Raw genomic sequence first — 14,261 nt, 5'->3', positions numbered from 1 at the left:
CCCAACCCAGCCCAGCCCCTTAAGCCAGGCCTAAGCCCCCCAACCAGGCCTGGGATCCCCAAAACAGGCCCAGAGCCATGCCCCCCAACCCAGCCCAGCCCCTTAAACTAGGCCTAAGGCCCCCAAATCAGGCCCTCCAACCCAGCACAACCCCTTAAGCCAGGCCTAAGCCCCCCAGTCAGGCCTAGGACCCCCAAATCAGGCCCTCCAACCCAGCCCAGCCCCTTAAGCCAGGCCTAAGCCCCTCCAACCAGGCCTGGGACCCCCCAAATCAGGCCCAGAGCCAGGCCCCCAACCCAGCCCAGCCCCTTAAGCCAGGCCTAAGCCCCCAACCAGGCCTGGGACCCCCAAATCAGGCCCCCCAACCCAGCCCAGCCCTTAAACTAGGCCTAAGCCCCCAAATCAGGCCCTCCAACCCAGCCCAGCCCCTTAAGCCAGGCCTAAGCCCCCCAACCAGGCCTGGGACCCCCAAATCAGGCCCCCCAACCCAGCCCAGCCCCTTAAACTAGGCCTAAGCCCCCCAAATCAGGCCCTCCAACCCAGCACAACCCCTTAAGCCAGGCCTAAGCCCCTAACCAGGCCTGGGACCCCCAAATCAGGCCCCCCAACCCAGCCCAGCCCCTTAAACTAGGCCTAAGGCCCCCAAATCAGGCTCTCCAACCCAGCACAACCCTTTAAGCCAGGCCTAAGCCCCCCAAATCAGGCCCTCCAACCCAGCACAACCCTTAAGCCAGGCCTAACAGGCCTAAGCCCCCCAGTCAGGCCTGGGACCCCCAAATCAGGCCCCCCAACCCAGCCCAGCCCCTTAAGCCAGGCCTAAGCCCCTCCAACCAGGCCTGGGACCCCCAAATCAGGCCCAGAGCCAGGCCCCCAACCCAGCCCAGCCCCTTAAGCCAGGCCTAAGCCCCCCAACCAGGCCTGGGACCCCCAAATCAGGCCCCCCAACCCAGCCCAGCCCCTTAAACTAGGCCTAAGGCCCCCAAATCAGGCCCTCCAACCCAGCACAACCCTTTAAGCCAGGCCTAAGCCCCCCAAATCAGGCCCTCCAACCCAGCACAACCCCTTAAGCCAGGCCTAAGCCCCCCAGTCAGGCCTGGGACCCCCAAATCAGGCCCCCCAACCCAGCCCAGCCCCTTAAGCCAGGCCTAAGCCCCTCCAACCAGGCCTGGGACCCCCAAATCAGGCCCAGAGCCAGGCCCCCAACCCAGCCCAGCCCCTTAAACTAGGCCTAAGGCCCCCAAATCAGGCCCTCCAACCCAGCACAACCCTTTAAGCCAGGCCTAAGCCCCCCAAATCAGGCCCTCCAACCCAGCACAACCCCTTAAGCCAGGCCTAAGCCTCCCAACCAGGCCTGGGACCCCCAAATCAGGCCCTCCAACCCAGCCCAGCCCCTTAAGCCAGGCCTAAGCCCCCCCCCCAACCCCAGCCCCCCCAGAGACAGAGAGCGGAGCCTCCCCTGGAGTCAAGCGAATGGTTATTTATTCTAAAAATGGACACTACCGCCTACAGGGCCGGAGCGGGGGAGGGGTGGGGGGAGGGGGTTACAGGTGCCAACAACCGGGGGGGGGGTACAAGGTCAAGGGCGAGACCCACGGCCGCCCCCGCGCTCCCCTACAGCAAGAACTACAACGGACAACCAGGACAGAGGGCGGGGGGGGCGGCGGGCGCCCCCTCCCCCCGGCGGGGCGGCGCCTTGGAGCGGTGGCGGGGTTTTAAACGGGAATTATTTCACCAAAAAAACCCCAAAAACCCCAAAAAAACCCCAACCGACGGCCCCCGAACCACCGGAAAAAAGCAAAATACGCTGAAAAAAGGGAAAAAAAAAAAGACACCTGAAGGCGCCAGGAGCTCTTGGTCGGGGGCGCGGCTGCGGCTCGGCTTTATCCCCAAAAACCAAAAAAAAAGGAAAAAAAAAACAGGAATTTTTTTTTTTTTTGGAATTTTTTTAATTATTTTGGTTTTTTTTGTTCGTTTTTCTTTTATTTAAAAAGGATGCGAACGCTTCCCCCGAGTTCTGCGGGCTGCGGCAGCCTCCCCCGCCGCCTCCCCCGCCCCGGCTTCGGGGGGGGTTTTTAGTTTTGCTCGTTTCGGTGGAAAAAAAGGGTGCAGACGGAGCTTAAAAAAAAAAGAAAAAAATCATCTCAAAAAACCCAAATCCACCCTAATTTAAAAGCGGAAAAATTAAAAAGAAAAAATGTTTGAATTTCAAACAGTGCAAGGCGCCGGGGGGGGGGAGCCGGCTGGGCCGCGGGGGGGGGGGATGAACAAAAAGCCTAAAAAATTGAAATTTAGGGGGGGAAAAGCGAATTTTCTCCGAATTAACGCCCCCCCCCGCCCCCGCCCGCTCACCTGCGGCAGCCGCCCGCCCCCGGGGGCTCGGGGGGGGGAGGGGAGCCCCCCGCGCTAACGGCGGCGCCCCAGACCCTGAGCAACGGCTCCTTCTCTCCCGCTACGGGGGGCGGGGGGGGGGGGGGGGGGGGGGGCGCGCCCCCTTTTCCTGCGCCGCTTTCTGCCAAAAAACCAGAACGAGTTACGGGAATTAAAAGGCCCCGAGCGGGAGGCGAGGTCCCGACCCCGCCGCCGAGAGTCTGGGCCTTTGCTTTTTCCCGGGATATTTCACAGCGAGGGGGAGGGGGGGGAAGCAAGGGGGGGGGGGAGGGGGGGGTATTTGGGGCAATTTTCGGCGCCGGCAAAGCTTTTCCAAAGAGCCCAGCGCCGAATTTGCCGGCTTTCCCCCCCCCAATTAACCCCCGCTCCCGCCGATTCCGGCCCCCCCCCCCGGTCCGAAAAACCAACCGCGCCCCGCCCCCGGCCGCGCAGGCCGCCCCGGCCGGTCAAAGGGAATTAGTGAAGGATTAAAGTCAACAATTAATATTTGCCTGTTCCCCCCCCCCCCAATTGCCCCCCCCCGGCCGCGCTCGGCCCCTCCCCGGGGGGGTTTTTTCAAGATTTTTGGGGTGCCCCCCCAGCCCGCTCCTGCCTGCGGGGGCGCCGGCGGAGCCGCCGCTCCTCCCCCCCCTCTGCGCAGCCCTTGGGATTACAAATCTCTACCTCGGTTTGAAATGTTTTATAGAATAAGACAATATTCTTTTTCAACAAACTTTAAAAAAAAAATTTACAGTTTTCTTTTTTTGTTTGTTTTTTTTTTTTTTGTGTGTTTTTTTTTTCCGCGTTTTTGTCTTTTTTTGTTGTTTTTTTTTGCCTCCCTCCCCTCCCCTCCCCCCCCGGTTCCTCTCTCCCCCCCTCCCCCACCAGCCCCTCTTTCCATCGGTTGTGTTTTTGGGAAGTGGCGGCCACCTCCGGGGGTTCGGGGTGCGGACGGTTGGGATTTCACCGGTACCCTTGGTAGCCGTAGTAGTTCCTGTAGTATCGGTCTCTGTCCTGGTAGTAGTTCTGCCACTGGGAGTTAAAACGACATTTTTACTGGTTAAACTGGGGCGGCGGAACCCCCCAGGCCCCGGACTGGGAGCAGGGAGCGCTCCGGCGCGACGCGGTTACCTCCGGTTGTACTGCCGGTAGTAATCCCGGTATCTGTTGTAGTCGTAGTCGCGACCGTAGAATCTGTCGTAATCCCCTCGGTAGCGGTCGTAGAAGTTGCGGTAACCCTGCGGGGGCGGGGAGGGGCTCAGCGGGGCGCCAACCCCCCCCCAGTTGTACCGGCGTCCGTTCCCAGTTCAGCCCAGTTCAGCCTCGGGAGCGGAGCTGGGAGGAGGCGGCGCTGCCCTACGGAGCGGCGCTGGCCGAGCCGGCTCCCGCTTTTTTCCCCGGTTGAGCGGGAAGGGAGTGAAATTGTGGTGAAATTGGGCTACGACTGGGGTGAAATTGGGCTATGACTGGGCCACGACTGGGCCACAACTGGGCCACGACTGTGGTGAAATTGGGCTATGACTGGGCCACGACTGGGCCACGACTGTGGTGAAATTGGGCTACGACTGGGCCACGACTGGGCCACAACTGGGCCACGACTGTGGTGAAACTGGGCTACGACTGGGCCACGACTGGGCCACAACTGGGCCACAACTGTGGTGAAATTGGGCCACGACTGGGCCACGACTGGGCCACGACTGTGGTGAAATTGGGCCACGACTGGGGTGAAATGCGGCTACGACTGGGCCACACCTGTGGTGAAATTGGGCTACGACTGGGCCACAACTGGGCTATGACTGGGTTAGCATTGGGCTACGACTGGGCTGAAATTGGGCCACGACTGGGCTATGACTGGGCTAACATTGGGCTACGACTGGGCTAACATTGGGCTACGACTGGGCTAACATTGGGCTACGACTGGGCTAACATTGGGCTACGACTGGGCTAACATTGGGCTACGACTGGGCTAACATTGGGCTACGACTGGGCTAACATTGGGCTACGACTGGGCTAACATTGGGCTACGACTGGGCTAACATTGGGCTACGACTGGGCTACGACTGGGTTAACATTGGGCTACGACTGGGCTGAAATTGGGCTCCAAGGGGGCTCGAACGGGCCAAAGCGGGCTCACCCCTCGGTTTCCAGGCTGTCCCCAGTACTGCTGCTGGCCGTAGACGCGATTGTCGTAGCCTCGGCGCTGGCCACCGACTGGAAAGGGAAAAGAAAGGCGGGGGGGGAGGGGTGGGGTCAGGCGCCGCTCGGAAAATCCCGGCGGAAGAGTTCAAATCCCGGGGAGCGGGGCCCGGCTCCCTCCCGTCCCCCCGCATCCCCGCCTCCCGCCCCGCTCCGGCGAGCAAAGCCGGAATCCGGGTGGGCCGGGCCGCGAGGCGGCGGCGCGGGGACGAGGAGGCGCGGAGCCCGGGGAGCGGCGCGGGGGGCGCGCGCGCCCGCCCGCCGGCCTCACCGTAGCCCTGGCCGCGGTTGCGGTTCTGGCGGTTCCGCTTGTTGCGGTTATTGCGGCGGTTCGCTCGCTTCTCGGAGGGGGGGAGCAGTTTCCTGGCCTCCTCCTTGTACTTGGTGACCAGCGGCTGCGCCTCCTCCTTGCCCAGCTCCCCGTAGACGACCTCGTCCAGGTAATCGTTCTTCTCCGGCAGTGAGTAATTAGCTACGGCGCAAATTAAACCCAAAACCCCTCGGTGAAACCGCCGCCTTCCGCCATTTCCCCCCCCAAACCGACGCAAATTCCCCCTCGCCCGGGCGTTCTCCCGGCCGTGAGCGGGTTTCCGGCGATCCCGCTTGATCCCACCTTTCATTTCCAGCATCACCGACTCGGGGACGTCCTCCCCTTCCGCCTCCTTCCGCAGCTCCAGCCTCTTCTTCCAGTCCTCCTCGGTGGGAACGATGACCACCACCTTCCGGCAGAAGCCTTGAAGGCCAGGAGCTTCCGTCGCTGCCCCGAGTTGTAGACGTTGCACTGGGAAAGGGGGGGAAAATAAAGGAGAAAAGCAACGAGCGTTAACGGCGCCGGGCGCGGCCTGGGCGCGGTTTTGGGGGGCCGGGGGTTACCTGGTCGAGAATGAAGTTCCTTTTGGCTCTGGGGGCGATCTGAACCAGCTTGCTAAGGCACTGAGCTGCTTGCTGGATTAACTGGTCTCGGCTCTTGGCGTCCAGTTCTTCCACCTCCGGGCCCTTCGTCTGGCGGGAAGGGGAGGCGGGGAGTGAGCGGGGAGGGGCCCTGCCGGCGCCGCGGGGCTCTGCCGGCGCCGCGGGGCTCTGCCGGTGCCGCGGGGGCTCTGCCGGTGCCGCGGGGCTCGCGCTCTCAGCTCCGGGATCCCCACGCCGCCTTCCCCGCCGTTAATCGTGCGTCCGGCGGAGCTTGGCCACCCTCACCGGCGCCCAGGGCACAGCCTGAGGGGAAACCCCCCCAAATCCCCCTCTGGTGCCCCCCAAATCGCCCCTGGCACCCCCCAAATCCCCTCCGGCGGCCCCCAAATCCCCCCCGCGCCCCCCAAACACCCCCTCCGGTGCCCCCCAAACCCCCTCCAGCACCCCCCAAACCCCCTCCAGCACCCCCCAAATCCCCTCAACGGCCCCCAAATCCCCTCCGGTGCCCCCCAAATCCCCCCAGTGGCCCCCAAATCCCCCCCCGGCGCCCCCATCGGGCGGCGGTTTCGAGCCCCGCCGGCGCTCACCCTCATCTGGTGCAGGACGCTTTCTGTTCCCAGGATGTTGTATCGTTTCTCCGGTTCTCCTGGCTGTGGCTTTGCGCCCACTGGGTCTTGCCCGAGCCCGGCAGCCCGACCATCAGCAGCACCTGAGGGGGGAGAAGGCGGGGTGAGGGGGGCCGGCGCGGCCGCGGGATTCCCGCGGCGGGATCGGCGGGACCGGGGCCTCACCTCGCACTCCTCTGTGGTTTTTTGGGGGGAGCGGGGTGCGGACTCGGTCCTCGGCGGGGGACGGCGTGGATGAAGACGTAGCCCTCGGGCGCGGGGAAGAAGGGCTCCTCCTTCTGCCCGAAGTTGAGCTCCACCACGCAGTTCTTGCAGAGGACGTGGGGCAGGAGGGCGCGGGCGGCGAGGGATTCCTTCCCGATCTGGAACGCCGTCCCCACCCCCTCCCCGTTCTTGGAGAAGGAGAGCTCCACCAGCTCCTCGCCCTCGAAGTTCTGCGCCGCAAACGACGCCCGTGTCGGGGAGGACTCCGGCGCGCCTTCCCCCGCCCTTCCCCCCCCATATCCCATCCCCTTTTCCCCCTTCCTGTTCCCTTCCCTTCCCCATTCCCATCCCCTTCCCCCCCATTCCCATCCCCGTTTCCCCATTCCCTTCCCCTTCCCCCCCAATTCCCATCCCCTTCCCCCCCAATTCCCATCCCCTTTTCCCCGTTCCCTTCCCCTTCCCCCCCAATTCCCATCCCCTTTTCCCCGTTCCCTTCCCCTTCCCCCCCAATTCCCATCCCCTTTTCCCCGTTCCCTTCCCCTTCCCCCCAATTCTCATCCCCTTTTCCCCCTTCCTGTTCTCTTCCCCTTTTCCCCGTTCCCTTCCCCTTCCCCCCCAATTCTCATCCCCTTTTTCCCCCTTCCTGTTCTCTTCCCCTTTTCCCCGTTCCCTTCCCCTTCCCCCCCAATTCCCATCCCCTTTCCCTTTCTCCCCCCCGTTCCCATTCCCTTTTCCCTCTTCCTGTCCCCTTTCCTTCTTCCCCTCATTCCCATCCCGTTCCCCCATTCCCTTCCCCCTTTTCCCCTTCTCCTTCCATTCCCATCCCGTTCCCCCCATTCCCTTCCCCTTTTCCCATCCCCTTTTCCCCTTCTCTTTCCCCCTTCCATTGCCTTTGTCTTCTCCCTGTTCCCATCGCCTTCCCTATTCCCTTCCCCTTTCCCATCCCCTTTCCTCCTTCCCCCCCGTTCCCTTCCCCCTTTCCTCCCTTCCCTTTCCCTTTTCCCTGTTCCCATCCCCTTCCCCTTTTCCCCTCTCCTTTCCACTTCCTTTCCCCTTTTCCCTGTTCCCGTCTCCTTCCCCCCGCTTTTCCATCCCCTTCCCCCTTTCCCTTCCCCCTTTCCCGTCCTCTTTCTCGTCCCCTTCCCCCCCTTTTCCCGTCCCCTTTCCCATCCACTTCCCCCCTTTTCCCTTTTCCGCTTTGCCTTCCCCCCCTTTTCCCCTCTCCCTTCCCCCTTCCCCCATCCCCTCCCCCCCCAATTTCCCCACCACGCCAAAGCAGCCGCTGACATCATCGCGCCCCCCCCTCTTACCGCGACGCAGCCGCTGACGTCATCGCCCCCCTCCTCTTACCGCAAAGCAGCCGATGACGTCGTTCTCCCCGAAGCTGGGCCCAAACTCCTCGAAGCGCCCGTTCGCCACCTTCAGCCCTCGCCCGTCGTAGCCGTAAGAGAACTCGTCCTCCCCTGGCGCCCGCCAGCCCGCGTCAGCCGCGACGCCGCGCGTGACGCCGTGACGCCGCGCGTGACGCGGTGACGCGGCGGGGGGGGACGACGCGTTTTCGGGGCGCGGCGTTACCTAGCTGCGAGCCGGAGAAATCCACGGACCAGCCGACGCGGAAGAGGGGAACCTCGGCGCTGCCCTCCTTCACCGGGAGGTACTGCGTCACCTGCGGGGTCGGAGAGGGGCGTCAGGGGGGGCGGGGGAGGGGGGCAAATCGGGGTGCGGCGGGGCAAATCGGGGCGTGGGGAGGGAAATCGGGGTGCGGCAGGGGCAAATCGGGGGGTGGGGGGGGAAATCGGGGCACGGGGGGCAAATCGGGGTGCGGCGGGGGCAAATCGGGGCATGGGGGGGAAATCGGGGTGCGGCGGGGGCAAATCGGGGGGTGGGGAGGGAAATTGGGGTGCGGCGGGGCAAATCGGGGGGTGGGGGGGGAAATCGGGGCATGGGGGGCAAATCGGGGTGCGGCGGGGGCAAATCGGGGCATGGGGGGAAATTGGGGGTGTGGCGGGGGCAAATGGGGGTGTGGGGAGGGAAATCGGGGTGCAGCAGGGGCAAATCAGGGTGTGTGGGGGAAATTGGGGTGCAGCGGAGGCAAATTGGGGTGCGGGGAGGGGGGCAAATTGGGGTGCGGGGAGGGAAATTGGGATGGGGCAAATTGAGGGGCGGTGGGGGCAAATCGGGGTGCGGGGTGGGGGGCAAATCAGGATGGCGGGGCAAATCAGGGTGCGGGGTGGGGGGCAAATCAGGGTGCAGGAGGGGAAATCGGGGTGCGGCGGGGGCAAACGGGGGTGCGGCGGGGGCAAATCCAGCTGGAGCGGGGCTGTTTGTGCCCATTGCGCAGAAACGAGGGGTTTGACCCCGAGGAAAAGCCCCAAATTGGCGGGAAAAGGCCCCCGCGCGCTTTGCGCCCCCCGATCTGAAGCAGGGGCTCCCCCCCGCGGCGCCCTCCCCTCCCCTGCGCCCTCCCCTCCCCCGCGGCGCCCGGCTCTGCCGAAGCGGCCCCGCGCTCCCCGCGCCCTCCGGCAGCCGTTTCCCCCCTCCCCGCCGTCCCGCTCCCCAGAACGCGGGGGGCTGGGCGGGAGGCCCCCGCCGCCCGTCCCCACCTTGGCCTCGAAGCAGATTTTCCCCTTGGTGACGCCGTGCGTGCCGCGGGCTCCGGACCAGAGCGAGGGGAACTTCTCGAAGAAGAGCGGTTGGCCCCCGTAGCGATCTTTGCTGGCTTTGAAGTGGAGGTCGGACGTGTCTGGCGGGGGGAGAGCAGCCGTCGGCGCCCCGCCGGCGCGCGGGAAGCCGGGGCGAGTTCCCGGGCCGGCTTTAGCGCCGCGGCGAGGTTTAAGAAAACGTCGCCCGTCCCCGAATTCGCCTCAAATCGCCCCAAACGCCGGCGGCGATTCGCTACCGCGTACAGGTGTCGAGGATGACGAGGGTTTCGTCGTCTTCGCCTTCGCGGGGTTCTTCCTCCGGCGGCGGCGGCGACTTGGATCTGCGGGAGGAGGGAAAGCGTCGAGCGCGGGGCGGCGGGAGCGGGCGTGCGGCGGCGGGGTCCCGCTCCCGGCTCACCGGCTGTTGTAAGCCTCCTCGCGGAACTCGTAGTAAGCGCGGCCGTGCTCATCCTTTTCGTCGCGCTGCCGCTTGACGCCTCGCCGCTCCCCGTCGGAGCCGGCCGGTTTGGATTTGTCGTCCTCGTCCGCTGGGGGAGAGAAAAAAGCATCGCGTTTGGGCTAAAACGTGGGAAAAGGGACACAAATTCCAGACCGAAGTTTGGGGTTTTTCGCCTTCCGGGCGCGCGGGGCGGCCGCAAACGCCCGCGGTGAAACCCCGATGATTTGGCTTTAAAAAGGGGCTGAAACGCGGTCGTGGGTGAAAATCGGGAGTTTGCGAGGGCCCCCGGCGCCTTCGGCCTCTCCTGTCCGCGCGGAGCCGCTCAAACGAGCGCTCCTCGTCATCCTCCCCCTCCGCGCCTCCACGTGTCGGCGGCGCCGCGTGACGCCGCGTAAACACGCGCTCCTCGGGAGCGGGCGAATCCCAAAGCCGCTGGGAAACGGGTTTTAAAGCCGGTTTTAACGCGGCGGAGGGAGCAGCCCCCGCCGCCGGCGCAGCCCGGAAACCGCGACTACGCTCAAAACCAAAAACAAAACCCCAAAACCAAAAATTACGTCGGGATTTTCATCAACCCGGGCAAAACTGGGGGTCAACGTCCGCCGGTTAATTAATAACAGCGGGAGGAAAACCGCTACGAGGGCGGAGGAGCGATCAGGCGCCCGACGGCGAGAGCCCGGGCTTCTCCCCCGCGGGAACCGCAAAACCTCTCCGCTCCTGCGGGGTTGGACCCACAAAGGAGAAAAACCTCGCCCAAATCGGTAAACACGCGCGTCGAAGCGGCGCTTCCGCCCTTTTCCGGCCTCTGCAAAGGGAGAAACTTCCCCCCTTAATAATTAAAAATAAAAATAATCATAATTTGGGGTTATCCCGGCGACGCTCTCCCGGCCGCCCCGGCGCAATCTCGCCTCCGTAGCTCCCCTGCCACCAGAAATCCCTCCAAAAAAGCAGGTTTCCCCCCCAAAAAAGCAGGTTTCCCCCCCCAAAAAAGCAGGTTTCCCCCCCCAAAAAAGCAGGAATCCGAACCGCCAGCGAGCCGCTCGGAGCGGCCGGCCGGCGCCGCGCTCTCCAAGCGAACGCTTTCGTTTCCCGCTCGCCTCCGCCGCTCCCCGGCTTCGGCCCGGCGCCGAGGGGAAGCAAGGAGAACGAATGAAGGCGCCCCGACGCGCGGCTCCGGCGAGCTCCGGGCTGAGCTCTCCCCCGCCGCTCGTCACGGGCGCCCTGCTCAAAACCTCGGGCTGTTCCCCCCGTCGCGACGCATCGCGGAAGACGAAAGCGTTTCCTATTCCCCCCCCCCGAAACCGGCGCCGGGGAACTTGGTTTTGACTCAGCGCTCGATTTTACGGCGGGGACGCCGAGGCAGAATAAAACCCCTCGATTTTGGGGGGGAAGAGCGGAGGGCGACGTCCCTGCGCCGGGCGCCCCCCAAAACCGGGGCGAGGGGGCTCCGGGGAGCCCTGGGCGCGGCGGAGAGGGGGGAAAGAGCTCGGGGAGTGGAAATAACCTGAATTTTGGGGGTGCAGGCGGGAGGTCGGTGGGGTGGGGGGCGGGAGGCGAGCGAGGGGTTTTCGGGGGAGACGGGTGCGGGGCTCCGGGGGGTGCTGGGGGGCGGGAGGTGCCGGGAGGCGGCGTCGGGCAGCTCCGCGGGCGGGGGGGCTCCGTTCCCGGGGGGTTCCCCTCCCTCCCGGTGCTCACCGGCCTGGGCGCCTTCCTCCTTGGCCTCGGCGGCGGCGGCTTCGTCCCCGCTGGGCCCTTCCTCCTGCGGCCTCTCGGCTCCGTTCACGCCGCCGCCGCTTTCGGCTTCGGCCTCCGGCTCCGGTTCCGCCACCGGCTGCTCCTGCTGGGGCGGCTGCTGCGGCGGCGGCGGCGGCTGCTGCTGCTGCTCCTCCGCCGCTGCCTCCTCCGCCACCGCCGCCTCCTCCTCCTCCTCTTCCTCCTCCGGGGGGCCGGGCTGGGCCGCCTCCTCCTCCTCCTCGGGGGCCGCCGCCGCCGCCGTTACCCCCGCCGTGGCGGCGGCCACCTCCTCCTCATCGGCCAGCAGCGCTTCCTCGTCTTCTTCCTCCTCCTCCTCCTCCTCTTCCTCCTCCTCCTCCTCCTCTTCCTCCTCCTCCTCGCCTCCGGCGCCGTGGCGATGCGCGGCGGGGCCGCCGGCGGGCCCCGCTTCCCCGCTACAGGCCCCGGGCCCGGCGGGGCCTCCCTCCTCGGGCCCGGCCGCCAGCATCTCGGCGTCCAGGGCCTCCTGCAGCCGCTGCGCCAGCTCCACCTTCAGGCCGCGGGAATCCAGGCCGCGGCGGCCCAGCTCGGCCCGGAGCTCGGTCACCTTCAGCCGCTTCACGTCCATGGCGGCGGCGGGGCGGGCTGGGGAGAGGGGAAAGGGGGGGGGGAGGGAGGGAGGGGAAGCGGAAGCGAGGGAGCGGGAGAGGCGGCGGCGCCGAGGCCGAGGAGCGGCGGCGGCGTCGGGCCGGGCCTAGGCCCCGGGGTGGGGGGGGGGGGGGGAGGCGGGGCCTACGGGCAGGGCCGCGGCCGGAGAGCGCGGAGGCCGGAGAGGAGAGGGAGGAGGAGGAGGGGGAGCACGGCGGGCCCTGCCCTCCCGCTGCCGGCCCTGCCCGCCCGCCCCGCTGCCTTCGCCGCCGCCTTCGCCGCCTTCGCCGCCGCCGCCGCCTCACGACGCCCCCGGCCGCCGCTGCGCACGCGCCGCCGCCCCTCGGCCCCGCCCTTCCGCCGCACCGCGCACGCGCCCCAGCCCGGGCGCCTGCGCCGGGCGGGGCCGCGCACGCGCTCTGGCCGCCGCGCGCGCCAGGGCCGCGCACGCGCGCTGCCACCGCGCGCCCCCCCCCCCCCCCCGCCGCCCACGTCCGCTCCCCGCCCGCGCGCGCGGCGCCGATTTTTCCTCATTGGTCCCGCGCCGCCCTATCAGAGCGCGCAGAGGCCGGATTCTGCCTAGCGACCGCGAAAGCCGCCTTCCCATTGGGCGGGGGGAGCGCTCTCCGCCTTCGCTTTCCCCGCCGCCCGGGTCGCGGCCGCCATTTTGTTTCGGTGCCTGAGCGGCGCGGGGGGGGGGGCGTGGGGGGGGAACGGCCGCTGCGCGGGCGCCGGTGAAAAGCGAGCGGGAGAAACGTTTAAAAATACAAATGTTTGGGGGTTTATTTTCGTTTTAAAATTTGGAGTGGGCGGCGGGGGCGCGGGCAGAGCCAGGCGCTGAGGTGGTGACAGGGAAATAGGGGAATCCCCCTCCCCCGCACCCCGGCTCTTCCCTCACAGACGCGTTTTTATTCTAATGAGGTTTTTTAAATTTTCAAGGTGGAGATTTTAGCACGAAAGGGCCCCGAATGCGCCCAGCCCGAGCCCCGCGCGGCCGCCGGTTTGAGGTCAGAGCAGGTTGAGGGAAGCAGCCGCCTGGGCGGGCGCCCCGCCATTAGCATAGCCCCGCCCCCGGCTAGCATAAACACCTTCATTAGCATAGCCCCGCCCCCGGCTGGCATAAACACCGCCATTAGCATAGCCCCGCCCCGGCTAGCATAAACACCTTCATTAGCATAGCCACGCCCCCGTTAGCATAAACACCTTCATTAGCATAGCCACGCCCCCGGTTAGCACCAACACCATCATTAACATAACCACGCCCCCGGTTAGCACCATCACCATCATTAACATAACCCCGCCCCTCAGCCCGAACTCGCGTGCCTTAGAAGGCGCTCATTTGCATAGCGCCGCCCCCACTGCAGGTCCCGCCGCCCACCCGCCCGCCGCGGCGGGGAGCGATCGGGGAGCAGAGACCGCCGCTGCTCTGCTCTGTCGTTAACCGGTGACAGGGACCCCGGTGGGGTGTGCACCGTTCCCGGAGGCACTGCAATACCGGGACGATGCGCGGGAGCGGAGGGAGCAAGCTCCGGGTCCAACTCCCAGGCCCAAAAATCCGTTTAATATAAAGTCCTCTCATCGAGGACGTATCAGATATTAAACTGATAAGAACAGATACTACACTTGATCTTAGCCAAAAGGCCGAGAAGCGATGCCGAGCCCCCGCCGCCGCCGGGCCTCGTCGGGCCCCACCGGCCCCGCTGTCACGGCGGCTCCCCCCCGCCGCCCGGCCGCTCCGCTCCGCTCCCCCGCGCCCCCGCACGGCCCCCGGCTCGGGGCAGGGGGGGGAACCGGTCCCGCCGCCCCCGGAGACCGCGGCAGCGGCGGCTCCCGGCGGCCACTCGGAGCCGGGGATTTGCATCGGCTCCGCCCGGGCCCTCCCCGCTCCGCCCCCTCGGCAGCGCCGCGGACCGGTTCAGGGCCGCCATCGTTCAACGCCGCCGGCGCCTCCCGCGCCCGGACCGAAGCGAGAGCAGACGCGAAGGGGCGGGGGGGCCGCGGCGGGGGGAGGCCGCGGGAGCCGCCTCCCGAGCCGCTTCTGCGCGGCCCCCGGGCCGCCTGGGGAGGCCAGGCCCCCACCGGGGCGGCGCTGCCGAACGGCGGCTCCGCCCGGGAGAGGCGGCGGGCGGCGAGGCGCTGCCCCCCCCGCGCCCGCGGGGGGGCTCAACCCCCCCCCGGGGGCCGCCCCCGAACCCCTCGGGGTCGCCCCAAACCCCCCAGGTCGCCACGAAGCCACCCCGGGTCGCCACCCGGGGTCGCCGCCCCGCCCCCCCCCCCCCCCCATCGCCTCACGGCGCCATTTTCCCGCCAAAGCCCGCGCGGCGCCGAGCGCGCCCCGCGCCGCGCGCCGTTCCGCCTTTCCCCGGCCACGCCCCCTCCCAGCATCCCCCGCGGCCTATTAAGCGCGCGGGCGGGGGCGCGGCGGCCATTTTGTCGGTGCCGCGGCGGCGAACGGGTGAGGGACGGGAGCGCTCCGCTGCGGCTCTTCCTGGGTGC

General features: G+C 66.9%; 2 protein-coding genes across 2 annotated transcripts in view; both read right to left on the bottom strand.

Annotated features, from left to right (window-relative positions):
* The window catches only part of SART1 (spliceosome associated factor 1, recruiter of U4/U6.U5 tri-snRNP), a gene marked incomplete at its 5' end in the record, with an annotated part of 10,817 nt that extends 7,549 nt beyond the window's left edge, over nucleotides 1-3,268 (bottom strand). The window contains one exon of the mRNA XM_082334418.1: nucleotides 3,253-3,268. Within this exon, the coding sequence (XP_082190544.1) occupies nucleotides 3,253-3,268 (16 nt within the window). The remainder of the gene's footprint in view (nucleotides 1-3,252) is intronic.
* Nucleotides 2,913-12,073, bottom strand: HNRNPUL2 (heterogeneous nuclear ribonucleoprotein U like 2). The gene is given in 19 exon segments (XM_082334403.1): nucleotides 2,913-3,399; nucleotides 3,499-3,503; nucleotides 3,506-3,605; nucleotides 4,502-4,578; nucleotides 4,835-5,035; nucleotides 5,177-5,297; nucleotides 5,303-5,344; nucleotides 5,437-5,565; nucleotides 6,063-6,115; nucleotides 6,118-6,184; nucleotides 6,267-6,287; nucleotides 6,289-6,324; nucleotides 6,326-6,535; nucleotides 7,656-7,768; nucleotides 7,881-7,971; nucleotides 8,909-9,048; nucleotides 9,212-9,288; nucleotides 9,366-9,495; nucleotides 11,100-12,073. Coding segments are annotated over 19 exon segments (2,328 nt in total). The 5' UTR covers nucleotides 11,746-12,073; the 3' UTR covers nucleotides 2,913-3,330.
* Between the last annotated feature and the right edge of the window lie 2,188 nt (nucleotides 12,074-14,261).

Source organism: Platalea leucorodia (assembly GCF_965183815.1).
Source record: "Platalea leucorodia genome assembly, chromosome: 34".
NCBI classification, from domain to species: domain Eukaryota; kingdom Metazoa; phylum Chordata; class Aves; order Pelecaniformes; family Threskiornithidae; genus Platalea; species Platalea leucorodia.
Note: the sequence above shows the minus strand (reverse complement) of the source record. Positions and strands in the feature narration are given on the sequence as shown.